Genomic DNA, 27,151 nt, shown 5'->3' on the forward strand with positions numbered 1-27,151 from the left:
ACTGTCTGGTTATTTCCCTTCTGTGAAGATAAGACATGTGGAATGGTGTCTCCCCCTGAGTTTGTCTTGATTGTGTTCTGGGAATATTATTAATTCTTTAGAAAATGTTAAGGGGGGTGGGTATACATGTACTTCTGTAGAGAGAATTTTTTTATACTAACGACATTTTGGCAGGAGGATCAGCCTTTGCCACATAGACCTATCAGGCATAGCATACACATAAACTTCAATTCCTGACAGAATGACTAAAGATTTTGATATAATGTACAGGTACTGCAGGTATGCGCGTCTAAACGCGTACATCAATGATGCACACAGCGTTCCTGGTTTGATTTTTATGGCACACGCACGCTCACAGACGCCATGTTGTGGGCATGGTAAAGTCATATTCAATACGGTCTATTGACTGGAATATCACCCTGTAGTTTAGACAGTTAGTACACACCTATAGGTGTGTAAGACTATAAAGACAGGGGGCAGTATATAGTCTTACAGACACAATGATTTCATTGGATAAATGTGTTGTGATGCAAGCTTTTTGCATCTGCGTCATGATTGGTCCGAAGTTTCGACCATTTGCATAATATGGTTACGTTAAACAATCCCACACCAGTTTACCTAGAACATTTCTTGAAATAAACGTACACATCAGTAGAACAGAACACCTGACATGCCTGAAGCAAACACAGCCTTGTGTTAAAAAGTATTCAAAATAGAAATACATGTACTTGTACTTGTATGTACCACAGTGATCTAAAAATTCACTTGTGCACTATTGACCTCTTGCACGCGCAGTGCATTTACACATGCCACTATCCTGTCCACTATTAAGAAGGAAGCAGGGTCAGGTACACAAAGAAATTTACCTCAAAGTTTGTGGAAATGGCAGAAGTTCGTTCCGCATCTGCAAGGGATCAGAACATGCCCTTTATTTTATTGAAGTTTAATGCTGCTGTATACTGCACATGTACTTGTAAATACATGTACTCTCGAAAAAAGGAACATTGTTATTATAGGACGGCAAAACAAAGGAACACAAAGCAGAAATGAGATTCGCGACTTTAAAACATACTCTTTATAGGCAGAACCTCTTAATAACAGTGCTCTATAAAAAGATGGGTTGACTGTAGAAAATCCCATGCAAGTTGAGGTTTACACTGCAATGGTTATCTTTTTAGAGGTGCAAACAGAAATTCTGGAAACAATGACTGCAGTCAAGGCATACACATGTTCAAAGCAGAATTCCTAAACTTTATTTTGGTCATAACTTCAACTTTAACATAGTTTTATGGCCCTATGGTGTGTTGTAACCATAATATAATGCATTATAAATAGGGTCGATTTAGATGAACATTTCAATAACCTGTCTTTAATCTACCCTGGATACTGTTAGGATGAATACAAACTTGGCCAACTTTGCTGATAACATTTTCCTCTCAGCAAATATGAGATTCCTTGTAATAATCTTAACACTGACAGCCTCATTTAACCCTTTCTTAATTTAGTAAAAAGAAGGGGGGAAGAAGAACAAAAACAACCAAACTGCCAGCCCTTTAGTTCTCTTGGTTGAAGTTCCAATTCTTATTACGTTCCAAGACTCAAGTACAAGCTGACACTTTTCAAAATCCAGGCCCGGACTTCCAATGATATGACTTACTCAAGGATGTAAGGGTTCAGGAAAAAAGCATCCTTCCATAAGAAACTTCTATAAGTATCTTTGCGAGCATTTAGCAAAGCTCCTAAACCTCCCTAGATTGTTGAGTCATCATCAGTTTGCTTTCGGTTGAGCCTTCCGCTTCTCACTGTCCCCCTGTGACTCCAGTTCACTCTCATAGGCCTCGAGTTTGACCTTAAACGCCCGTCTATTTGCAACAGGATTCATCTAGCCATAGGACCATACGAGGAGCTGCTTGCAACAGTAAAGAAGAGGAAACTGAGGTGGTATGGTCACATCACCCGGTCAGGCAGTGGACACTATTGGTAATTACTCAAAATAATTATTAGCATAAAACCTTTCTTGGTGACGAGTAATAGGGAGAGGTTGATGGTATAAAACATTGTGAGAAACAGCTCCCTCGAGAAAGAAGTAATTTTCCACAAATTTGATTTTGAGACCTCAGATTTAGAACTTGAGGTCTTGAAATCAACCATCTAAAACCCACACAACTTCGTGTGACAAGGGCGTTTTTTCTTTCATTATTATCTCGCAAGTTCAATCACCGAATTGAGCTCAAATTTTCACAGGTTTGTTATTTTATGCATATGTTGAGATACACGAACTGTGAAGGCTAGTTTTTGACCATTTCCAATCATGTCCACTGCCTTTAGAAGGAAGACAAAAGAAACAATGAGAAGACCAAAACCGGGAGTGGACAGGGCCTGACATTCAGCACATCGCACAGATTAGCAGAGGTTAACTCATCGAGTTGTGGTCAGTTTGCTTTTGGTTGAGTCTTCCGCTTCTTACTTTCCACCTGGGATTCCAGTTCACTCTCGTAAGCCTCACGTATGACCTTAAACGCCCGTTTATTTGCGTAGGGAATATTTGTGATGGGGTCCAGGTACATAGCACGTTGTCTGGTCACAGGACACAGCTGTTTCGAAGGCGGACGATTCTTGTTCTTAGGGAAGTACTTTTTAAAGATTGCCTCCTCGCTGAAGGTGATGAAATTTCTGGAGCAACGCTGTGCGGGTGGTGGTGGATGGATGTCCGTACTGTGGGAAAAGACAAACAAATTGTAAATCAGTATTAACCACTTAAAGACAGATGTAACTGTAAAACATACACATTGTAAACATTACATACTATCGCAAAACACACACAGAAACTCAAATGCCAGTTTATCAGATCCTTTGATGTGTGCTACATAAGACATTTTGCACATTATTGTGTTCTCCAAAGCAAACTGGTTAAGACCTTACCTTACTAAAGTACTGTCGTCTCTGCTTTGTCTCAACGTATCCCTTACAATCTCAGGCATTAGCATCGAGTGAAATCGGATAAACGGACCCTTAACAGTTTGCTTGTGAAACTTGCTCTTCTTCTTTTCTGCTTCCATTTTGCGGTAATTCTCTGCAAGCGTAACAAAAAAAGTTATGTACATGTATTTATAAAGTGCATAAACAACATTGGTAATTGTCAAAGACAAGATTCCCCACTTCATAAAGGCGTTATAAGCAAATAACATTTGTGGACCAAATTAATTTGTTAAGTAATGCACATTACATATAAGAAATAATATTAGCTATTTGATTATTTGATTCCCTGACGTAACGACCCTAGCAAAGATATTTCTTAAAAACTATTGAGAAAGACTCTGCTAAGATGAAAATGTCAGGCCATTAATCAGTTCGTACAATTATTGATGAAAAACAAAAATTATAAGCAGCAAAAAATGTATTATATATTTTTTGTTTACATATATAAACAGTCATAAACTATATAACACCACAATCTAATGAGACAGTATAATTGGAGAAATAACAAGAGAATAACAGCAAGTTAAATCTTTTTCAGTACGCTTCAAAATATACAAAACTTTAAATAAAAATGGCAACAAATTAATTATGAGCAGCCATCTTTAATTTTGTTGATGAACACGCTTCAAAATAAAGGTGTACAAATGATACAAGCAATGACAACACAAACTTATAAAAATACACAGAAGAAAGAAGGAAATTATGACTAGCTCAACATAAGTCAACAGGGACAAATAATTATATGACATTGCACAAAATAACAAAATTATATCAGCACTGTACATGTACATGTAGGTGTGTTGTGACAAAGTTTTTGATCAACACATTTGCTCCAACCTTCAACGGTTTTGAATGAGCAACATTCATTCACTCATTAATGGTTTGTTATACAAATTCACAAATCGCAGCATCAGCCGAACTGCAAGTAAGCTTACAATAAAAGAATTAAAATATTTAAAAAAGCAAAATCACACTAGAAAAAAAGCAATGAGTTTACAACAAACCAAAACTCAAATACTGAGAAAAATAGCACAAAGGAAAGCATCTTTTTAATTAGTATGCATAAACAAATTCATTAAAAAGAAACAAAGCAATCAACTATTGTTAAAATGATTGAGAGACATCACTAGGACAATAAAACAAGCTAAATTGAGACGGGCCAGACACACTGCCCGTACAGATGGGCAACAATAATAATGGATTGGCAACCAACATGACCAAGGACAGGGAAAAGGAAAGTACATGTAGACAGAGGAAAAGATGGAGAGATGACATCAGGGTATATGTAGAAACAACATGGACCAGAACTGCAAGAAATAGGCGGGACTCACGTAACGATATAAGATTCTCCTCCTCAGTCACCCTGGCTTCATCCAGCAGCTCCTCTTGTGTCAATCTCCGAACCTCAGGCCTGCTGCGATTAGCGAGCGATATGCGATTGATCTCCGCCCGCTCTTCCCTTTCCTTCAGCCGTATCTGGAACTCTGTTCCCTTCATGACGGTGGACCGGCGACTCGATTTGCGCACTGATAATCAAAATAGAACAAAAGATTTGAGAAGAGGAATAATCATTCTACCAAGGTATAACAAAACAATTGTAGCACGCTGTGATTTGGGGTCCATGGGTTTTGTACACCCTTGGGTAAAAACGGGCACTCGGCTTCGCCTCTGGTGCCATTTTCCCCATCAGGTGTACAAAACGCCATGGGCCCTGTCACAGCCAGCAACAATTGTATATTGTTAATACCTCTGTACAAAAGTTTGATTGGTCGAGAACCAATCACGTGACATGCAACAAAAACGCATGTTACATGGCTCGGGGGTCGGGTAACATGAAAAGTGATGTACACCGGTGTACATCACCTTGATCGTTCCCAGTGTTGGTTGATTTTCAGCGCTGTGTACGAAACATCCGCGGGTTCGAGAGAACAGTAAGGAATTAATTCTTGTTCATCTGCTTATTAAACAACGAACATAGTAATGTTTGAAGATTACAACAGAACTTCGAGAAGAGGAATATTAATGTTACCAAAGTATAACAAAACAATTGTTGCACGCTATGATTGGGGTCCATGGGTTTTGTACACCCTCTGGGGAAAATGGCACACTCGGCTTTGCCTTGGGTGCCATTTCCCCCCTTCGGGTGTACAAAACGCCACGGACCCCGTCACAGCGTGCAACAATTGTATGATGTCAACTTGTGCATGAATGCTGAAGGGTTTAAAAAAAGGGGTAACTTTTAAAATCTCCTTACAATTTCCATCATCAAGAATATTGCTCTGTTCGTTAGACACAGCTACAGCTGAAGCTGTTGTCTGCTGCTTTGGTGCTTTTTCTTTCTCTTTGGGTTTGAGAGGTTGCCGCGGCGGATGGGTTGTTTTCTTGGCAGTGGGTTTGGTGACTGGTTCCTGAAGACAGAATGAACAATGAAATTTGACATTTGTTTATTACACTTAGAATAGAGGTGCCACATAAAAAACTGACTGCTAAAGTATACAAATACATGTATGTCACTCCAACGCGTCACCGTGGTCAACTGGTTAGACTGCGCCAGACTTGCAATGAATCCTACAAGCTAATCGCTGATTTCACAACAATTAGAATATTTAATAAGTATCGTTGTCTAGTTACTGAATCACAATCTCTTGATATGTGCATTTCATAATCACAGACTACAGACTAAACCAATGTTTGTATGAGAGAGATTGGCTGTTGCCAGCTTGGTGTTTACATCACTTGTAGGAGATTGTTGAATTCCCAAACAAACCAACTCTCAAGTGGAGACTCGACTCTTTCTTGTCTTTTGGGCTATAATGTAGATACAGGATGGTTTATTTATAACTGGAGGGATCCTTGTGGAGGTCTTTTACACAATGGAAAAATGTAATAATAATAATAATGAACGGCACTTATATAGCGCTTCACACAACAGTCCCGAAGCGCTTTACAAAAATTAATGAGTAAACAGGTAAGTTTTCAGCAGATGTTCGGAGCAGTTCTGACATGTCTGATGTTGTGCGGTAAGTTGTTCCAGAGTGAGGGTGACGAATATGAGAACGAGCGGTGGCCATAAGACTTCGTGCGACTGATGTATGGGACACTACAAAGTTTGTCTTTGTTGAACTTGGACCCCACAGAGTAATTCTTTAGAAAAGGGAGCAATAGGCAAACAATGGCAGGAACCCACAAAATCAGATCTAAAAACGGTTTATTAGCCCGATGGGGTAATTTATAGAAAGCTTTTTAAGCACAAGGCCTGTTATAATTGTACCTTGTAAGCTTTTGTGAGCGTTCTTCGTTGTCTTTTCGGCTCCTTGCCTTCATCGTCACTCATTAGTTCATCATCCTCCGATACGCTGATGTCACTGTCTGTCGCATCGGAATCACTGTCCTCACTGGAATATTCATCATCACCGGAATGCTAAACACAAAGGAACAGGTGGATTACAAAAAAAAGTATAAAGCGTTTATCATTTCATCAAAGACCAGAATTTCAATGGATTTTCCTTTTAATGCCACATCCAAAAGCACAAATAAGAAAATGATATGAATAAGTTCATGCACATGTAATGTAACGTACTGGGAGTGTCGTGGCCGAGCGGTTAAGAAACCAAATTCAAACTCTGGTGTTTCTGATCAGCAGAGTGTGGGTTCGATTCCCCAGCCGTGACACTTGTGCTCTTTTAAAGCAAGACACATAACCATTGCTTCGTCATTCGGATGGGACGTAACGCCGTTGGTCCCATGTGTTGTGTAAACTCATGTAAAAAAAAACAGTGCACTTATCGAAAAGAGAAGGGGTTCGCCCCGGTGTTCCTGGCTGGATTGGCAGCATTATTGGGCCACAGCACCTTGTAACCATTACATGGTGCTTAAGGATAAGGTCTTATATCTCAAAATTTGCCCCACTCCTTGCAGTAATAATACCTGGCGCTTTGTAGCCTTGATCAAGGCGCTACAGCCAGCCGCGACCTGCAAAATCCCAGTCCCCGCATACGTGTACAGCGTATGTACACACACATACCTACTGTATGTATGTACATTACATGTACCATCTGTACGGTACACGTACGGTACATCATGAGACTTTCTAAGTAGCGCCTTGATGGTTTTGTAACTGCCAAAATTTAGGGCGGAGCTCATTATGGTAATGTTTACTAACAACCCGTTCTCATTGGTTGTTGGTTGACCTATAAACTCTTGCTGCGATGTCAATCACAACGTTCTGCAAGCACACGCACGTGCTCCGACGTAAACAACAAGCCGTGGCTGCTGTGCAAAAAAATGCAATGGCGACGGGCGAGAGGAAGAAATCCCTACCCTAAAACAAAGTTGTGTAAATCAATGGTGTATAATTTGCAACAGTAGCCTACATCGTGGCACAACTGCAGAAGCTTTCAACAAGATAAAACAACCAAGTTTAATGCACCAATCATGGATTTAGAAATAAGAAGATGGGACCATACAGTGTGTGAAGTGTGTTTGAGAAAAGTTCAAAAAGTATCAAGGTGTCATGGGTTTCCGGCAATGGCTACTTGGTTAGAATTATGTTGGGCATACCCCATCCCCTTGAAGCACTAACATTTAATAAGATTCTGTTTTCCCCATTTCAGATGAGATAAGAAACCCAGCTGTTTATTTTGTCTACACATATTATGCGTTACGTTTCTCGCAGTAAATCAAAGTTGGGGATCGAAAATAAATTATGTGTTGGTCAAAAACATACCAGACGGTAGAAGATGGCGTGTGGCTGAACAACAACTACAAGTAAAGATCAATTTCATAAACTAACACTTGCCATACTACTACACTACAACGTTACACTTATAGTAAAGCAGCTTCCCATTCAGGGACAAATCTACCAGCTACATTGTACTGATGCTAGTCCTCGTGTTATAATGAAACGCAAGACAACGGGGCCAAGGAACCCCTCCTCACTTTGAAGTTTTTTGACACCGTACCGACCGAGCGAGGCTTGTCCGGCTCACATCGGTAGCCCGTGTACCGTCCGGCAGCGCATTCAGACCCATTATACATCATAGTGACACCACGCTCATGTCCATACAGCTACAGTACAGCGTTACACACACAAACATACACACATGGACGTGGCATGATTGCTAGCAGTAATACGTCATTCTCAATCGCGCTTGTGATTGGCCAATGTTTAGAATGACATGCCCAGATCATGCACGCCCTTTTATCGGAATTCCGATAAAGCTGTTACAGACCCATCAAGGCTGTTGTTTGAGCCACGTGTGCGAGGTTGAAAGAAGAAAGACACGACTGTACTCAACGACTTCGCTATACTGTTCTCATTGTACAATGTACTGTACATACAATGTACTGTATACATGTACATTGTTCGTGTATGCACAGCGTGCAGACTGCCGAATCGCGCTGGGCCGGGGCACACTACGCCAACAGCCTTGAGTCAAGGCTAGGCGCTTTGTATCCTTTGGCAAAAGGCACGTTATATATACAGTTATTATTATTATTATTATTATTACAAGTTGAACACCATCCAGGTTTAGGTGAAGCCAAAGCTTTTTTGTCCAAAACAGCGTTCTCCTAAACGGATGCTCTGAACTAGCCAGCAGGACCACTTGGAGTGTATTATGCCAGGTGTTTTCAAAGTGTTTTTTTTTTACTGTGTTTCGAAGTGCATTTGGCCAGCAGACCACTGTTGAGTGTGAGAACGCTGGATTTACAGGATTTTCAATATTCACAATTCCAGTTTTACCTCCTCAAATCCACCGTAAGTCGTCTTATAGAAGTCATCTTGCTCTTCTTCTTGCAGCATGCGTGACATACGATTGCCTGCATTGAATCTCTTGTCTCTAGTCAGAGCTAGCGCCATGATGAAAACAGGGGCCTCTCGCTGGGTTTCTTGAGGGTTAGAGTTCAAGCAACCTCCTCGTTGAAGAATGGTACTGAGATGTTTAGTTTGCTGTTGTCAGACCTGGGCAACAAAATCAAAATAATTCAGCAGGGCATTAATACTTCTTCTCTCTTTCCATCATACATGTCAGAGTTTAAAGGGTGTGCATAAAATGAGTAATGTTCACAATTTGCACAAAACTTTGTGTAATAAAGATAGTTGATAGAATGGTGGGAAACTTTGAAATATTTTTGCTTGAAATGTAATCGTTTTTAGAGAAATGAGTACATCTGAAAGCAATTAAGATCAAAAATATTTTTGATCTTGAAAGTCCAAAACTCTGTCCTACTACTTGCCGTCAACTCGCCGTCAACTCGCCGTCAACATACTTGTGCCGTCAACTCGCCGTCAACTCAACCATTACAAACACCTCAAATGGCAGGTTTAAGTCTTGACCAAAGATGTCAGCGATCAGTTTATACGAATCGAAGCGCAGTACATAATACACTATGCGGTACAATTGTTGGCAGAGCAGTAACACATACATGTACAGTAGATGGGGACTCCGAAATTAAGGTAAGAATTTATAATTTTTAACAATTTTTTGTAGATTGCGGAGTGGATTCTCTGGTTGCCCCCCAGACAGTGAGATATCAAAGAACACATAACATAGGATAGAACCTAATTTTTGTGAGATAAAAAAAAAAAAAAAGAGATTTATGATTCCAAAATTCATTGAACCATCATCGACATCGTTTTACGCAGGATAAACCTTTTGATGTATTATGATGACTATGTTACGGGAGATGATAGCCGGACAAAACCGAAATAGTTCTAGGTCTTTAGCCGGAGTACCTTACTCCTTAGTCCTAGCTACCAATCCTATTCCTACCCTAGAGTAGACATGCTAGATACTGATAGTGGAACTATTTTGGTTTCGTCCACTCTCGTCATGTGATCATCTCCCGTTTCGTCCGCTACTGTCTCCCGTTACGAATTACACAAGCTTATGAGTCAACTCGGTCCCAAGTCAACCGGCCCGGGCCCGTGCAAAGCTTCCCTGTCTTGGGACCGAGTTGACTTGGGAGCGAGTTGACTTGAGACCGAGTTGACTTGGGACCGAGTTGACTTGGGACCGAGTTGACTGGGACCGAGTTGGCTTGGGACCGAGTTGACCGATACCGTACCCTGACACACGAACAGTGACGGTGTAAATTACACGATTCGTCAGTTCATGAGTTCGTTCGTGTGCTACACAAATTTAATCTATCCCAGCAGTTGATGTCAAGGTTAACATGAAACACTATTAAAGTATTATTATTATTAAGAAGAAAGGAAAAGTACAAAGTGTATACTTACTACTAAACACCATGCAAAACAGCATGCATTTTCACTTGAATAAAAAGAAATTGGGGTCCGCACTTGTTCATCCAGAAATGCAATCTCTGCTGGCTATTGAGGGCGCACAACAAACACAAACAGAGGGCGCGCGTTGAAAAACGACCTCCCATGAAACCCGACTTGAACCAAGTCTATAAGTGATGGACCGACGTGCACTGTCCCAGCATGGAGCTCATAGCTCCATGGTCACAGGCAGTAGTCTTCGCCAAATCATGCCATTGCCAAATCATGGGCTCGACCTCCTAAGACAAAATTATGGTGGTAAATAGACTACCCCCCCCCCCCCTTAAGAAGAATAAAGACAATCATGGCTCTAGGAAAAGTCTTGTTTAATTTTTACTCCAATACAGTCTTCGCTATTATTCGCTTGTGAGTTGCTCGAAACAAGCCTACCCAAAACAGCCACGCAACCGTTTTCAGTCTGAACTGAAATAGCGCCCAATTATAAATGGGGCATGAAATAGCGAGTTTGCCAAATTAGTATCACCACATTGTGGACAGATAAAACCTATTTTCAGTCATTGCACAGAAAATGTTAAATATTAAATTACTATGGGGGTTATCGTTATAATGTTCCTCGTCATAAAATTTTTAAAAAGCAAACTCAATAATAAAAAGTTGTTCCCAGCTAAATTGCCCAACTGAAGTTGGGTTAAGTTCCAAATTTGGGTATTATTCTATGAAAAAGAAACTCGTAGACGGGACATGATTTTGCACTGTGTGGAATTCTTCTGAAAAACGTACATTTTCACCGATTATTTTGTCATGTAAGTTGATTTTTTCAGTGAATGATCTTTGTATGCATTATCAAGATTGATATTTTGTTTGGTTTGAAATACTTCATTGTGATTTAAACTGAATTAAATGAAAGTTTGCCGGACCATCCATAAAACGACCGTAATTTTTTTTTTTTCAATTTACGTTCCAAAGCAAACGTCCCGAATATAGCGTCCAAACCAATTCAGATGTGAAGAAGCACTGCACTGAACATGCTGAATGCCAAACCTCTATGGTACTTAGCTTGTGTCTTATTCATTTCCTAACTTTCAGTCAATTAAATTGTAATACGGGATTAGGCCTACACTAACAATGTAGCACGAGCCAGCCAGCAGGGCTAGTGTAGTGGTACTATGTACTACATGTGTACGTACTACATTAGGTAGGTAGTAGTACTAACTGTGTACTAGTGTAGGCATAGTATGTATCCCAACAACTGCTTCTTTTCATCCATGTTCGTTGTCATTCAGACATTGATTATGATAATAATGTCAACGAACATAATAATGATTATATATTTTTATGTATAAATTAAAGTTGAATGACAAGTGCTAGTCTAGTAGTAGTAGTACAATACGAAGTCGAAAGTGAAAACAAAAGTAAAGAGAATTTTCTTGCATCACAAAACTGGATAAGCAGTGCAGTGATTACCGGTTATTACGTTACTTTTTTTACTCCAACATTATTGGTGTCAACAAAATTGTTTCGCAAGAACCGCAAATTACAAAAAGAAAGTAGAAAAGTTGATTTTATTTAGCATTATTACTACCATTCTTAATGATGTTTTGCTTCTTTTTTTTAATATATTAAATCACCTCTTTGATTGTATAATGTTTTTCTTCATTTACAGAAAGCCAGCATTGAGTTGAGTCAACAACGTAACGGTGTACACACAGTCAAACAATAACAAACCAGCACCATGAATTCTGCAGTCACACCCGTCCCAAAGATAGTGCTTAAAAGCACAACTAAACAAACACTCAATGATCGGTGAGAAAAAAACAAAAATACCATTGCATATTTGTATCAATATTGCCATCAAAAACCATTTAAATGGTTAGAGTTCGGCAAGAAGAATGGTACTCCTCAAAGAAAGAGAAGACATCCTTAAAAAGATCACATTCTGCCCACAGGGTAAAAATTCACAAAATGGAGGATATTTTTTTCAAGTGTCAATTATCTTGCGTTTCACATGCAAAGTTGTGGTGCAGTTTCTTAACAAATGTTTTGTTAGAAAAAAAATAAGGATGTGAATTCTCAATCCCAAGCACAAGAGCGTGTGAAATGCTTCCTGAAAGAAGCTGAAGTCTTCTTAAGTGAATCTATGGAGCAAAAGAAGCCACCTTAATACTCATTTGCTTGGAAATGACAAAGCAGGGAGATTGGTGGTTTTGATGCATATTAAAACAACATGAGGCTTGATAAAAGAGGAGGGAGGCAATGTAATAGGTGCAATGGTAATAAAATGAAGGGGGAAAAATGAGCATAAAGACAAATGGCTTTGTCACTGTCACAACAAGAAACATTGCCAAATCACTTGCCATAAAGGCAGTGTGCACAAAAGCTAACGTTGAAGGAATATGAGTTGATGATTTTCAGAACAAGTCGCTGATGCTCTGATGCTTAATATAACTGTTAAAGTCCGTCTTGCTCTTTTAAGCGAGAAAAAGAGGCTCATTTATTCAAGGAATCGTCATTTCCACTGCATAGAAACAAAATTGTGGAAAAATGAAAACAGTGGCAATGGTAAAGACACAAATAACCGAAAAGCATGAGTAGTGGAATACCACCAGAATTAATAGTATGAAATATTAATGATGAGTGATTGATAATTGCTGATATGAATTTTGTTGTTTATGATGTGCTCATAATCGGAGAGGTCTCGGTCTATTCCTGCCAGTAATGTCCGACCACAGTCTGCCTGAATTGGTCTTAAATTGAGACCAAGGGTGAGACTGTGATTGTAAGCGGCAATTCTGGTGTCTCTGTTTTTATTATACAGTCCTTGTTGTCCACAGTCTCAATGGCCTCCAGATTGATTGACTGATTAAGTGGCAACAGGCTGTTCTTTCTACCAGGTCATTTATTTGACCGCTCTTTTAGACCACACCTTTGGTCATCTGTTGAGAGGTAATGTTGGGAATCTCGCATTGTAACTCCTTATAAAGCTTTTCTGTTCATCCATCACTTGCTGTCTCATGATGTTCTTGTTCGCGTCTGATTATTCACAAAGATGAGAAAATATGTATTGAAACCATCCAGTCAAGCCCCCAATTCAGTTGTTTAAAACAAAATCCTTGACTTGGGTCATCGGGCAGTACAGCGCAAGTTGGAAAAATACACGTATGCAAATAACTTAAACAACACAAGACTAAAAAATACACTAATTGGAATGTTTTATGAGTGTGTGCATAATTTCATGAGACGGGGAAGAGAAGTTAAAACTTTTATATAAAAAGGCGTGTGAGTGCTCCCATGCTGACATTTGCTGTGAATCAAATCTTTGACAGTGATGTAGATAGTTCCATTATTAGTATTACATTAGCCTCTTTAGAGTGAAATAGCTCGTTTGCAGTCATGAGAAATGTCATTTTTACCTGTTTTCTTCTTCTTGTCCCTTTTAAAACAAAAAGACACTGACAAAAGTTCTCTGGGCAAAATTATTCTCCTTTTTACAATAAAAAAGTACCCCAATCATCAACAAAAAAATTATCCATTGTCAAAAGGGAAAATACTCTGTACTTCTTGTTCCTTCTGTATTTTTGTCCTGTCCTGTTTCTTGATTTTCAAGCTATCAGAGGTTGTCGTACAACAATCTCGGTTTTGGGTATGTTCTCTCCTCTTTTACTTCTTTGTTAGTTTACAGGAATATTTTACTATGTCACACAGCACACACCAGGTCATGCCACACTCAGTGACTTTACATATGTAAACTCTTTCTGTCCTGAGCCATACTTGCGGCATTTTCTTTTCTTTTGGGGAAGCTGTTGCTTAACCCACATTCAGACTGTACTCCTCTCCGATAAATTAACAAAGTTAAAACATAGAGAGAGAAAAAAAACTATACCCTCTTGCCCCCCTTCCCCCCACCAAATTCCCAAAGATTCACCAAGATCATCAAGAACAGACCCCAAGTGACTGCCCAGCAGCGGACAGAGACGATGCTTCAGCAACAGCAGGTATCAGCAGCTAACAGACGACTAGCAATGCAGATGGAGAACAGGATGACTGTCCAGACTGCAATGAATCCCGCTAAGCAGGTAAAGTTTTAAGCTGATGTCCACAAATCGTTGGTGGGGTGTTGTGGCCTTGCGGTCGAGAGCAAATAAATGTCAAATGTACAAGTTCATTAGGATATTTTATTCAGATAACTTATGACCGATATGGAATGTTGCACAGAAATGTTCCTCCTCATGAGGGAAATGACGAACCACAAACCACTCGACCTGTTTCTAGTCTACTAAGCCAAACCTTTTCTGAACGTCGCTGGCCATCGACACTCACATGGGTGATAATAAGCACATGGATTATAGCAAAGCCACTCTCACCAACTTTTCTCATTTCTCTGTCTCAGTCACTGAAACAGCGTCTTGGTCAACCCAACATCCAAGGGCGACTTGGTACACCGCTGGGCCAGCGAGGGCAAGGGAGGTTACGTGGAGTGCGAGGAGGAGGTCGCGTCAGAGGTACAGTCTTCACCAGAGGGGGACGAGGGATCGCCAGAGGGCCTGGGATGAGGGTCAACACAGGCGCAAGAGGAAGAGGACGGGGAGCGATGCGAGGACTACAAGGTGGACAACGAGGCGGACAACGCGGGCGAGGAGTGGCGAGGGGACAGGGTGTTGGAAGAGGACAAGGGATCCAGAGGGGTGCTAGAGGAGCTGCCAGAGGTACGTATTTTTTTACTCAATAGATTTTCCCCCTGTTTTTGTATTGAACCTTACAAAGAGACCAGATTGAGGTTCACTACCATACTGAAATAAAGATGCTTTCTGGCAACAACCTTTCACAAATGATTTAACTTGAGAATCACGGTGTCAGAAAATCGTCATTGATAATTTGGCCAGTGATGTACATGTACTGGATTTTTGAGAGATGGTCTCTCTATATGGACCAAGCCATGTGCCCAACCAGACATTGAAAGTGAAAACACAATCATCACACAATTTCTCCTCTGTTTTCTTATAAATGATCCTATTAATTCAGTCAGAAATGATTGAGGTTTCATAATTTCAGATTTCAGACAAGCTCTTAGTGATTATTTGACTTTTAAATCCATGTCACAGGTGCCCGAGGTCGTGGAGGACGAGGAGGGCAACAGCAACAAATGGCAGGGTTCAAAGTTCGCGGTGCCGGTGCCCGTGGGCAGTTGCGTGGACGTGGTCGAGGAGGACGAGGTGCCCGTGGGGGACGCGGGCGGGGACGCGGAGCAGCGGCCCAGGTGCAAGTCAACAAAGAGGATTTGGACAACCAGCTCGATGCATACATGTCAAATACGAGATCAGGTCTTGACGCAGAGTTGGATGCGTACATGGCTGAAGCCGATATGGAATGACCAATCACTTTGTAGAATGTATACCTAAACCATTGACAATGTGTCTTCTTATAAGGGTTCACTGTGCCTCAAATGGCATTTTGTTCCACAGCTTTTAGATATCTGGTGGCAACAAACAATTCTTGGGAAAACTGTTAATGCCTCCCAAGTTTAAAAATATTGAAAAGTCATTTCCTTAATTTAGGATAAACTTAAGCAGTAATTTTAAGCAAAAGTAGGCTATATACTCAACACCATTACAAGCAAATTTCTTTGTTTAATACAGTGACAAATGCATTGTTTTATGTATCATCTGATTAAAAACATTCTCAATAAAGTAAGTTACTTTAAAAAGGTATTCTGTTTGACAGAATAGAAGTACATCAGCTGAAGTATATGAACAATTGTTAGACCAACAAATTATGCTGAGCTTATTCCAGAGCTCTTTTTGTGTGCATGCTTTATATTATGATGAGATTTTCACCTCAAAGATATGTTTTTCAAAGCAGTAGACTACATATGATAGTCTTGTAGACTTGGAATCGAGTCATGTTATAGCTAACTTGCTACACTCCCATAATTTCTTTTTCTGAAAGACATGAGTAAAAGTGTGCACACTTGCTGTCACATTGTTTTCCAGCTGTACAGCATGCTAGGATAAACTACATGTACGCTGGGAGAGTCACAGCAAATGCACCCAATTTGGTTTCAAGTCTAAAATGACCTTGCAGTGAGTAACTGTAGTGAACTATAGTGTTTGCAAGTATTCAGTGGGGGAGCTTGTTTCTTTAAATTAGTGGTGGTATGAATTGAAATTTACATATTGTACTCAAGGTTTTTAACACCAAAGGGTTATATAATTTAGTGACTGCTTCCTTTTTAAAGATAAACAAGATCTGAAAGTGTTATAGATACTGACATCCCCTGATAAATTTGACCCTGGAAAGTTAATCGGTCAGGTTGTTTGCTGTAATCTTATTTTATATTTTAAACAATATTATGTTTTAACCTGGTAAAAGGTAGACATGTGTTTTCAATTTTAGTACGTTTCTTTTTTAGATAGGTCAAAACTTTGACAGTATTTCAATTCAATCTATCTCTGCAGCTGCAGTTTTTTCTAAGATGAGGAACTGAAAAGTTTGAGTTGTATTTATGTATTTTTGTTTTTGGGAGATTTTGTATTTTCAACATCTCTTGAGAAGTTTTCAACGATCCTTATCTTGTCTGTGTAATTTTAATCTTCCGAGACGTCTTGTCCTGAATTTGAAGTCTTCATCTTTTTACAGGCAAAGAAACAAAGAAATTTAATATCTAAAGTCAAAGTGTATATAAATCTCTGCTTAAATTTGTAATATCTCACAAAAACACTTTTTTTTTACCAGTGCAGTTGTTTTAGTTGACTTGCACATGCATCAAAATATACAGTTAGTGTTTATAGGCCAGCCGTTTTATGAATTGTTTGAATGAATGAAACCGTTTTTGTAGTGTTTGTGTATTATTTTGGTTTATTTGTCTTTTGTAATAAATACTCTTTCTACATTTCAACTGATGGTTTTAGTGTGGCTTTTTTCCTGTTCTGTCTAGAAAGATAGGTAATTAATTATCTGGGCAAGATTTATGTTTTCAGTTTTTTTCAGATAGGTTTTTACAATATATTGATGTGAATGATGATTATGAACATGTTTTATTTCATGGAGCTTCACTGTTAAAGAGTAAGGCCCTTTTTATAATATAATTATTGGGCAGTGCATTTCGAACATATTTATAAACTACAAGAAGTTTTTATAGAGGCAACAATATTTTATGGTAATTTTAAAACACAGAATGAACCGTATGTAACGGTAAAACTTAATGAAACTGGCCGCCTCTAAAATAATATTTGGTTGACGGAATATATTAGACAGACCTATATTATTCTCCTTCATAGAAGAGACAGACAAAAATTAATTATAATTAATCCAACCTGCAACTTAGGGAACTTAACAGCGACATTCTATGAAATTGAATAAAGGCCTTGGATCATGGAAAATTACAGCTGCAACAGTACAACTAATTTCGTCATTTTCGTGCACTGTTGCAATGGCCAGCCAGTCACAGTACAAAAATAGTATGATTGCGTGTGCGCTGCATAAAAAAATGCAGCTATATATATACAGGCGGACTCTGTCATGTCATACATACAGAGGTCAATTAAGTGTTTGTTATGAAAAGTGCTCCCCAGACTACTACGGAGGGATACTTCTATGAACCATCTCAATCGAATTGGAATACCAACACAAATGTTAACATGATTTATAATAAATTCACTGCAAAATGTTGCCATTAACAAGTAAAAGTCTTCTGCCGTCATCTATTACGAGGGTTATCCATGTGGGCGCTGTTAATTTGAGCTGCGAATCGGGCAGATTGGCCACCAGAAATATCCTATGTGTCATCTCGACTGGCAGTCACCACACGCCGTGTGTGGCGTCGTTTCACGGGCGAGCTTCCCCGTTTAATCACGGTAGTTACTGTGACCCGGGGAAAATCATAACAGCTGGATGTTCGAGTACATCTTCTGCTGGTTTGAAGCGATTGGCGTTGGTGGGCTGCATACACATTCAGCAGGTGAAGTTGTTTATTCATGATTTATTTATACGTTTATTGATTGCTTAAAACCAAAACAGACTGAGACTTTCAAACGAAAAGTTGACCGAAAGTAACATGATGAAGAAGGATTATTACCTCCATGATGGGAAGACACAACAACGCCACAACAACTGATCGAAGCAGCACCTCAGAACAGAAGAGGTAAAAGAGACGGGGTGATAAACTAGCAGATCGGAGATGGTGAGATGGGGTTGGGAAGTGATTTGAGTTTATCATCTAGTGGTAAAGATGATTATGATTTCGGATTCCCTGTGTGGCTGTGGTTTGTTGTTATGGTGGTGGGTGGGAAATGAAAGAAAATTGTTTAGCTGATTATCAACGCCTATCCCGAATCCGGCGCGTTATTACCTTAATCTTTTATTTAATTTATATTTTATTTAGGGTGTGGCCAATGTGGTCCGGTACTGGTAGTGTATTGTGATAATAAGCATGTACTTGAGGTTGCAGCTGTAAACTATGAGGATCACATACATCATTCATTCATCATCATACATTGGAGAATTTCCAAGTTCAACTGCAAACACTAACAGATTTTACCATGGTCGGGGGATCTCAGGTTCTCTTTAAATTCACTGCACTCCTTCGTCTGCAACTGAATACAATCTGTCCTATTTAGTTTCCTGTGAACCATGCATTTGTCAAATTGAATTGCAGCTTAATTTTAAAACTTCACTGACATTGCAAATGTTGAGCATACTGTTTAAACTTTGCCTTTGTTAAATTACAGTCAATAATTGACAAAAGTGACTTGACTGATCCGATCGAGCAAATTTCAAAAAAACTAGTCTAAGCAATTGTCTGAAAAGAAAAGTTCAAATTATTTTTCTTCATTTTAAAACAGGCAAAGTTGCTGAGCACCTCTCCACCACAGGGCGACGACAAAGGTGTACACAAACAGAAAGATGATGTAGGAGAAATAGCACCAGCACCACATTTTCGGCAAGTACATCTCCCCCCCCCCCCCTTCACCCTGTAGCTAGTTGAATAAAAATCGACCCACAGATAGACAGTTGATTGAATTACTTTGTCAGATGCAAAATGAATGTGTCACCTGCAGAAACAGATGCGGGATAATTTTCAACTAAAAGTTTCCTCTCACATGCCGGAGAAGTGGTGATGTTGAGCTTATAAACACTGATGACAGAATGCTTAGCTAACTAAGCTAAGTTACAATAATTAATTGGATTCACTCCATCTGCCATTCAAATCTGTGAGTGACAAGCTTGAGGCTTCTTTAAATGATTGCTGACCACACTGACCTGTCCTTTTCCATTGATTCTCATTATCATCAAAAGAACACACAAAAAGTGATGCAAATAAGTTGGACACCTGCGCCTTTTCGAATAGTATCAGGCCAGATAAATGATATGAAAAGTCTCCCACCACAAATCCTTCCTTTGCAATAAAACTAAGAATTTAATTGTTTACTGCAGGCGTACAGGGATTGAGAAGAAGGCAGAAGAAGAAGCCAAGAGCAAAGAGCTAGAGAAGGATGAGGATGGACAGTATCTTCTGCCGCATCCAATTTGGTGAGAGAGTCATCTGAAATCCTACATGCATTTAAACAACAGTTCCCTGATACTTGGCGAAGACAGTAAGAGGAGATTGTGCTCAATGCCTCATAATCATCAGCCTTGAAATAATCTCGAGACAAAAATGACATCTTACTGTCAGAAGTGCTCCTAAGAGTGAAGTCCAATACCAGGGGAAAAGTGTCGTCCAGTACTGCTTTAACCCCCCCCCCTCCCCACCACTTCCAAATCCTCCAAAGTCATATCCCATAAGCTGTCTGACTTTGGAGGATTTGGGAGTGTAATGTTTCTTTTTTGTTGAGGCAAATCAAATGTCATTGAAGACAGACCAATTTGGTGGTGGGCAAAAAGTTAACCCTTCTCATTAGGAACTGTTGCAGCATTATGGTACCATTTCAAAATTAAAGGCAGCGGACACTATTGGTAATTACTCAAAATAATTATCAGCATAAAACCTCACTTGGTTACGAGTAATGGGGAGAGGTTGATAGTATAAAACATTGTGAGCAATGGCTGCCTCTGTAGTAACTTAGTTTTCGAGAAAGAAGTAATTTTCCACGAATTTGATTTCGAGACTCAAGCTTAGAATTTGAGGTCTCGAAATCAAGCACCTGAAAGCACACAACTTCGTGTGACAAGGGTTTTTTTTCTTTCATAGTTATCTCGCAACACCGAAGACCAATCGAGCTCAATTTTTCACAGGTTTGTTATTTTATGCATATGAGATAGGACACCAAGTGAGAAGACTGGTCTTCAACAGTTACCAATAGTGTCCACCAGTGTCTTTAACAATTGCCATTTTAACTAAATAGTTGTATCAGTAACATTGATTAAAACATGCTTTTTGTTTTCAGGTCAGAGAGGGAAGTTCAAGGTGTGGAGGTAACACACAAGAAACCTGAGGGTTTCGTTGACTGGGTAAGTTACCAATGTGAGTAGAAAGTTTACAAAGGCAATTATTGACCCATGATGCGGAGGAACAAAACCTCCACACACTGACAAGGCGTGTCTACTATTTCTGCTACTCTGGGAGTTGATTCTTTCGCAAACACTTAATAAGACTCCCAAAAATGGAGGACAGGATAGGTGAGTGTAGAACTGTACTACCGGGCATCATGAAAAGGGGTCAGTACCACCGGTCAATACACTTGCCCTACTTTAGAGTGTGATTTACCCGTTGCAAGTTATTACAAGTGTACTCAATAATGACTTGGCATTTATCAGGCGCTTTAAAACATTTTATCTTCCAGTACGCGCTAATCCACCAATCAGAAGCTCAAACTACTAGGGGATAAAAACTTATATGCTACGACCTCTGTTTTATCCTACTTCCTCTGTTTTTATTACACAGTGCGTATTGTGAAATGTCATTTTGTCACGCTCCGTATACAGACAGTGCAAAAATTACATTCTTAACTTTGTGCGCGTGAAAAAAACTGCTCTGAAATTTGATATTTTGCGCGTTGCAAGTGAAACTGGAAGGAAAAATTTGTTATCACACGCGCGCTCGTGAAATATGAAAAAATATAGCGCGTCTGCGTCCCATATCCAACTCAGCCTTTGGCCTTGTTGGATATGGGACGTTTTCCACTCGCGCTTGTGTGATAACTTATAATATCACAGTGCTTAATGCTAAACCCCGGTTCGTTTGGACGTAGCACTCCTGAAACCATTTCAACTCCTTTTTGTGAGTATGAGGCACTGGCAGTCAGTTTCTATTATAATCTCATTAAAAAGTCTTACTTCTGGGTGATGATCGAGAAGCAATTGTATTTGAGCGTGGTGCTCAAGAACACATGGTGTCATTAACGAGATTCGAACCCACACTCTGACTCAACCATCTTGAGTTCAATGCTCTAAACCACTGGGCCATGAAACGCTACACAAGCACTTATACAAAATTTGGCGATCAGAAACCCATAGGCCTATCTGGCAAGAAAACCATTCATTGGCAGACACTTGCTAAACAATAATTACAAATTCATTAACGCAATTAGGTGATGAGTGTGCACTACAAATAAGTAAAGACCTTTTCAGTTAGTTTTTTTCTTGAAATGATTGGATGATGTCTTTTGTTTGCAGTTTGCCTACTCCTGTGTGCAGATGATGAGATTCAGTTTTGATCTGATTTCTGGATACAAAAGAGGGGTCCGATCAGAGTCGAAATGGCTAATGTGAGTCAACTAGATGTGCAGGCCTTGAAATAACCCTCGGCACCCGCAATAATTAGTGCCCAGTGCTTTTGCTGTGGTGCCCTTTGCAGAGTTTCAATGCAAATTTATATCTTCCTCGAGTGCCCCTTATACCAGAGGGAAATTGATGTGCCCTTTCAATGACCTGATATTCAAAGTAATGTGCATAAACCCATCCAGAAGAAAGAATGAAAAAAAATAAATTCACTTGCTGAACAAAGACCAATCGGTGCTTGGTAATCTGGCATGGTGTTTACTGGCATGGTAAACTAGACATGTAAACGTGGAATTTGTGTTATTGTCTCATTAGAGGAAGCAGAGAATGAGAGGATGTATTTAATTTGCTTGTTGGGATTTGTGTGACAGTGTGTGCTTGCTTTATTTTTTTCCCAATATAGTCGCATCATATTCCTGGAGACAGTCGCTGGAGTTCCAGGGATGGTAGCAGCCATGGCGAGGCATCTAAGATCACTCAGAAGACTACAGCGAGACCATGGATGGATACATACGCTACTTGGTATGACCTCTAAACCCCTACAGGGCTAGTCTTGGTGCAAGACGTTGTTATTCATCACTATCACTCAACTATGGCAATCCCCCGCACCACTTTTCTCCCCGCCGCGCAGTCAGTGTCTGCCAAGTATGACACTCAAACTAAATCACAACGTTAAAAATTTGTCTAGTTATTGCCTTTGATATACATTTTGTACCATCTCAGTCAGCTCCACGGGGAGCATGCATTGGACATATTGGAGTGTCCTACCAATTCTTATTACGAAGGTATTTCTGGTAATTAAACCAATGATAAGTCATAAGTTAACGTGCAAGTTAGCGTGCAAGTCTGAGGAAACCTATAAACGAGGGTGCTCGCTATGTGAAACACTGGGGTACTATTCCACGATTCATTTTCTAGGTTATTTCAATTGCAATACCAACCAAGTACAGTCACAATGAATTTAGTGGAATTTGTTTTATTGTCTCATTAGAGGAAGCAGAGAATGAGAGGATGCATTTAATGACCGCTCTGGAGCTGAGGAAGCCTGGTAAACTATTCATGTTTGGCGTGTTGTTGACCCAGGGTAAGTAGAAGTTTAACTGGTATCATGAGGGCTGCTGTCAGCACTTTTTGATGTATTTGATTGTTTCCATGTTCTTAAACGAACACGTTGCCTTGGATTGGACCAGGTGGTTGTTGAAAAGCGTTTGAAACCGTTTGTTATGAAAGGCATATGGTTAGATAGATAATTTAAAAGTAGAATATAATGATCCACTCAAATTTGTCTCGAAATTGCATGGTTTTCCTTTTACCTTGTGAACCAACAAACTTTGCGAACGCACACGGTCGGCCATTTACATGTGTAGGAGTAAACAATTTGACTCCCATAAATGGCCGACCGTATTAGTCAACGAGGTAAAAGGAAAACCACACAATTTCGAGGCATATTAGTATAGATCATTTTATTCTACTTTTACATTATCTTTCTCACCATGTTATGTCAAGTGGTTACAAGCACTTTTCAAAGACCAACTCGACCGATCCAAGGCAACTTGTTCAATTAACAACATTGTTCACACAGGCCAGCTCATATTCTCATCTGAAAAAGAACTGTTGGTATGTAACAACTTAAAGTTTCAATCCAGCTGCACTGATGGTGTTATCACCAGTCGTGGAAACAGATATTTGATGAATTGAACTAGCTTGATTTGTGCGTGACTGAACTCTTCCAGCAGCCATCTTGTAAACAACAAAAAGACTAAACAACATTGAGACTAAACAATATAATCCAAGAGAGGGCACTATACAGAATCATAGAGACTTTGCTAGCTTTACTACAGCTCCTCCAAACTTCCCAGCTACTGTAACACTAGTCAACTGTCCTCTAGAGAACACATTAACCCAATTTTCTGAAGTCCTACATGTAAGTTACTACAGATCGTCTTCAGGAGGGGGAATAAAAGGGTAACATGAGTTTCATTTTTTATTTTATTTTTCAGGGATCTCTGTCAACCTGTTCTTCTTTGCATACCTGTGTAGTCCGCGTTTCTGCCACCGCTTTGTTGGCTACCTGGAAGAGGAGGCCGTCATCACTTACACAAAACTCATAAAGGTATTATTGCCAATGAACAAAGGATTCGGATGGGATTTTGAGAAGAGAGGATTGCTCTCAAATTTCTGGGATCAAAAGGGATCAAGTTTCTGGTTCAGGGAAAAAAGCACTGGGCATTTGATTTTTCAGGATTTTGGCCTGATTCAGGATTGTATGTTCTAAACCTCCTTGTGCTTTCAATTGTTCTGAAAACATGCAGTAGTTAAAAGGCAAAATAAAGAGGACATTTTGATGCATGTTTCACCAATCAAAATAATATGACAAGGATCTCTGTTTGCTACATACGAAGTGATAGATCCGAGAACAAAAAAAGAAGCCCACATAATGTAGGGACTTGAAACGCATCCACACAGTGTTATTTACAGTGTTTTGAATGAGAGACAGTCTAACATCACAAGGCCAGACAGCCACTAGTCAAGGTAAGGGCTACACATTGCTACCAACTCCGAGGGTTGAGACAGGCTTACCCCCTTCACTAAAGATGTATGCATGGGTACCAACCACTAAGGGTCTGGCTGGTACAGCAGACTGATGCACTACCCAATTCATAACTTGTTAAGGCATAAGTCATGACTGGGCATCAAACCCACACTCTGCTGCTGACGACACCAGAGTTTGGGGTCCAGTATAAAGAAAATACTTATTATCTCCCCAAGTTATCTATATTTTCAGTTATAAAGAGTTACTAGTGTTATCCTTCCCTACAGACCTTCCTTGACATTCAGAGGATCATTTTGTATGATTTCTTGCAGGACCTTGATGATGGGAAGCTCAAAGTTTGGGGCAACATGGCCGCTCCTGATCTAGCAGTCAGATACTGGAAACTCAAGGTATGTATTTCGACTCTTTCTGAGACCTTTTGTTTTGAGACTGATATATCTCATTAAAGGGACATGTTGCCTTGGATCGGTCGAGTTGGTCTATAAAAGCGTTTGTAACCGTTTGTTATAGTATGCATATGATGGGTAGAATGTTTTGAAAGTAGAATATAACGATCCACACAAACATCCTTAGAAACTGGTTTTTCCTTTTACTTTGTGAACTAACATATCTGTGTTAGTCGATGAGGTAAAAGGAAAAAAACGTGCAATTTTGAGGCATGTTTGTGTGGATCATTGTATTCTACTTTTACAACATCTTTCTACCCATATGCATTTTATAACAAACAGTTACAGACGCTTTTCAAAGACCAACTCGACCGATCCAAGGCAACGTGTTCCTTTAAGTTTCAAATGTTTCACTGGAAAAATGTGCCTTACAAAGGCTGTACATTAAAATTATCAGCTAGACTACATGTATTGTTATGATTTTTCAATCATGTATGGTCACAGCGCTGTCCCCCCCCCCCCCAAAAAAAAAAAAAAAAAAAATTATTTCCTTCATAAAATAAACTCAAGCTAGGTATTATTATTTGGATACACTCATTCTCAAACCACAAGGTGGCAGCAAACACATTGTTATTTTCACCACCTGAAATGACTGAAACCTGAAAACATAACTTGTGTGTAAGTGTGCTGCCCTCTCGTGTCTGGTCCTATCATAAGCTGAATGTGCAAGGAGTCTTGCCAATCTGAAGTGTACACCAGTCTCTGTTAAATTTGTTCTATTGCTAATAAGGCCGCCTATGCTATGATAAAAACAATGTGGGGGAGGGGGGGGGGGTTAGAAAGTGAGTTGATTTAAGAAAAGTATAACTGATCCTCTGAAGGGGGATTTTTTCCCCATCACTAGCTACATGTAGTACACATTATCAATAGAGAAACCAGACATTTGTAAGAAGGGGTTGGGGGGGGGGGGCTGACTGTTTCTTCCTTGTTGATTACCCAACTATTTACTTTTTTTTCTGAAATAGTTGTGTTTGTTTATGTGTTTTGCAGCCTGATGCACTAATGAGGGATATGATGTTGGCCATCAGAGCGGACGAAGCACACCATAGGGAGGTGAATCACTCACTGAGCGATCTCAAATCAGATGATAGTAATCCCTTCCCACCAGGACAATAGCATGGATCAGATTAAAGACAATAGCATGGATCAGATTAAGGACAATAATTGGATCAGATTAAAAACAAAGGGACAATAGTTGGATCAGATTAAAGGAAAATGGTTGGATCAGATTAAGGACAATAGCTGGATCTGATTAAAGATTAAGTTGGATCAGATTAAGGACAAAATAATGATCAAATTAAAGGCACTAGACACGTTTGGTATTTGTCAAAGACCAGTATTCTCACTTGGTGTATACAAACATTATGCATAAAAGAACAAATCTGTACAAATTCTGACTCAATTGGTGTGCTTTAGGTCTACGAAAGGCTTCCTGCCTGAAGTCTTTTAATATTTGAGTGAGAAAATACCTCTTTCTCAAAAACTATATTAGTTCAGAGGGAGCCTTTTCTCACAATGTTTTTCCATTGCTCGTTACCCAGTAAGTTTTTATGCTTACAATTATTTTGAGTAGTTACCAAAAACTGTCCAGTGCCTTCAAGGATAATAGCTGGACAGGACAATGATTATTATTTTTATTTTTTTCTCAGTCTTGAAAGTAACCAAAATGTTAAGCAAAGCTTTTATTTTCAGGGTGAAATTTGAGAAATGTTTGCACTATTGGGATATCCTTCCCAGGCTGGATGTGAGAAGGAACAACCCAAAAATAATTGGGAAAACAATTTTCAAAGAAAAGAATTAACTCCAGAAATTGTGTTGGAGTTGGAGGTAGCTTTGATGGAGGGCTTGTACAATAACAGTCTGCCAGTGATATCAACTCATGTTAACAATTTGCCTGTTTAAAGGAACACGTTGCCTTGGATCGGACGAGTTGGTCAAAACAAAAGCGTTTGTAACCGTTTTTTATAAAATGCATATGGTTGGAAAGATGTTTTAAAAGTAGAATACAATGATCCACACAAGTTTGCCTCGAAATTGCGTGGTTTTCCTTCTACTGTGCGAACTAACATGGTCGGCCATTTATGGGAGTCAAAATTTTGACCCCCATAAATGGCCGACGTGTTAGTCGACGAGGTAAAAGGAAAACCGTGCAATTTCTAGGCATGTTTGTGTGGATCATTGTATTCTACTTTTACAACATCTTTCTACCCA

The 27,151-nt window shown here is 39.5% G+C and overlaps 3 protein-coding genes across 3 annotated transcripts; 2 read left to right on the plus strand and 1 right to left on the minus strand.

Annotated features, from left to right (window-relative positions):
* Positions 1-1,230: 1,230 nt before the first annotated feature.
* On the minus strand, positions 1,231-10,321 carry LOC139937192 (vacuolar protein sorting-associated protein 72 homolog). The gene is made up of 7 exons (XM_071932254.1): positions 10,220-10,321; positions 8,723-8,941; positions 6,251-6,400; positions 5,234-5,387; positions 4,311-4,505; positions 2,923-3,073; positions 1,231-2,715 (listed from the first exon to the last, which is right to left on the minus strand). The coding sequence occupies exons 2-7, from the start codon at positions 8,837-8,839 to the stop codon at positions 2,433-2,435; spliced, it is 1,050 nt and encodes a 349-aa protein (XP_071788355.1). The 5' UTR covers positions 8,840-8,941; positions 10,220-10,321; the 3' UTR covers positions 1,231-2,432.
* A 555-nt stretch (positions 10,322-10,876) lies between these two features.
* Positions 10,877-17,117, plus strand: LOC139937590 (uncharacterized). The gene is made up of 5 exons (XM_071932799.1): positions 10,877-11,028; positions 11,889-12,028; positions 14,142-14,298; positions 14,613-14,928; positions 15,325-17,117. Exons 2-5 carry the CDS (start codon positions 11,958-11,960, stop codon positions 15,591-15,593), a joined length of 813 nt encoding a protein of 270 aa, XP_071788900.1. The 5' UTR covers positions 10,877-11,028; positions 11,889-11,957; the 3' UTR covers positions 15,594-17,117.
* Positions 17,118-17,774: 657 nt separating this feature from the next.
* Positions 17,775-26,935, plus strand: LOC139937758 (uncharacterized). The gene is made up of 10 exons (XM_071933055.1): positions 17,775-18,179; positions 19,063-19,160; positions 19,655-19,750; positions 20,608-20,671; positions 21,836-21,927; positions 22,344-22,462; positions 22,932-23,024; positions 23,941-24,053; positions 24,806-24,883; positions 25,931-26,935. The coding sequence occupies exons 1-10, from the start codon at positions 17,886-17,888 to the stop codon at positions 26,054-26,056; spliced, it is 1,173 nt and encodes a 390-aa protein (XP_071789156.1). The 5' UTR covers positions 17,775-17,885; the 3' UTR covers positions 26,057-26,935.
* The last annotated feature ends 216 nt before the right edge of the window (positions 26,936-27,151 follow it).

The sequence above is a fragment of the Asterias amurensis genome, chromosome 5, assembly GCF_032118995.1.
Source record: "Asterias amurensis chromosome 5, ASM3211899v1".
NCBI lineage: Eukaryota > Metazoa > Echinodermata > Asteroidea > Forcipulatida > Asteriidae > Asterias > Asterias amurensis.

Coding starts and splice junctions, on each gene's coding strand:
- LOC139937192 (XM_071932254.1), bottom strand. CDS start 8,839: ATGGCGCTAGCTCTGACTAGAGACAAGAGATTCAATGCAGGCAATCGT. Junction 4,506..5,233: donor TATTCTTGATGATGGAAATT/GTAAGGAGATTT, acceptor TTTGATTATCAG/TGCGCAAATCGAGTCGCCGG. Junction 3,074..4,310: donor GGAGAATCTTATATCGTTAC/GTGAGTCCCGCC, acceptor TTACGCTTGCAG/AGAATTACCGCAAAATGGAA.
- LOC139937590 (XM_071932799.1), top strand. CDS start 11,958: ATGAATTCTGCAGTCACACCCGTCCCAAAGATAGTGCTTAAAAGCACA. Junction 12,029..14,141: donor AAACAAACACTCAATGATCG/GTGAGAAAAAAA, acceptor AAATTCCCAAAG/ATTCACCAAGATCATCAAGA. Junction 14,299..14,612: donor CAATGAATCCCGCTAAGCAG/GTAAAGTTTTAA, acceptor TCTCTGTCTCAG/TCACTGAAACAGCGTCTTGG.
- LOC139937758 (XM_071933055.1), top strand. CDS start 17,886: ATGTTGCCATTAACAAGTAAAAGTCTTCTGCCGTCATCTATTACGAGG. Junction 18,180..19,062: donor GCTGCATACACATTCAGCAG/GTGAAGTTGTTT, acceptor ATTTTAAAACAG/GCAAAGTTGCTGAGCACCTC. Junction 19,161..19,654: donor GCACCAGCACCACATTTTCG/GCAAGTACATCT, acceptor TGTTTACTGCAG/GCGTACAGGGATTGAGAAGA.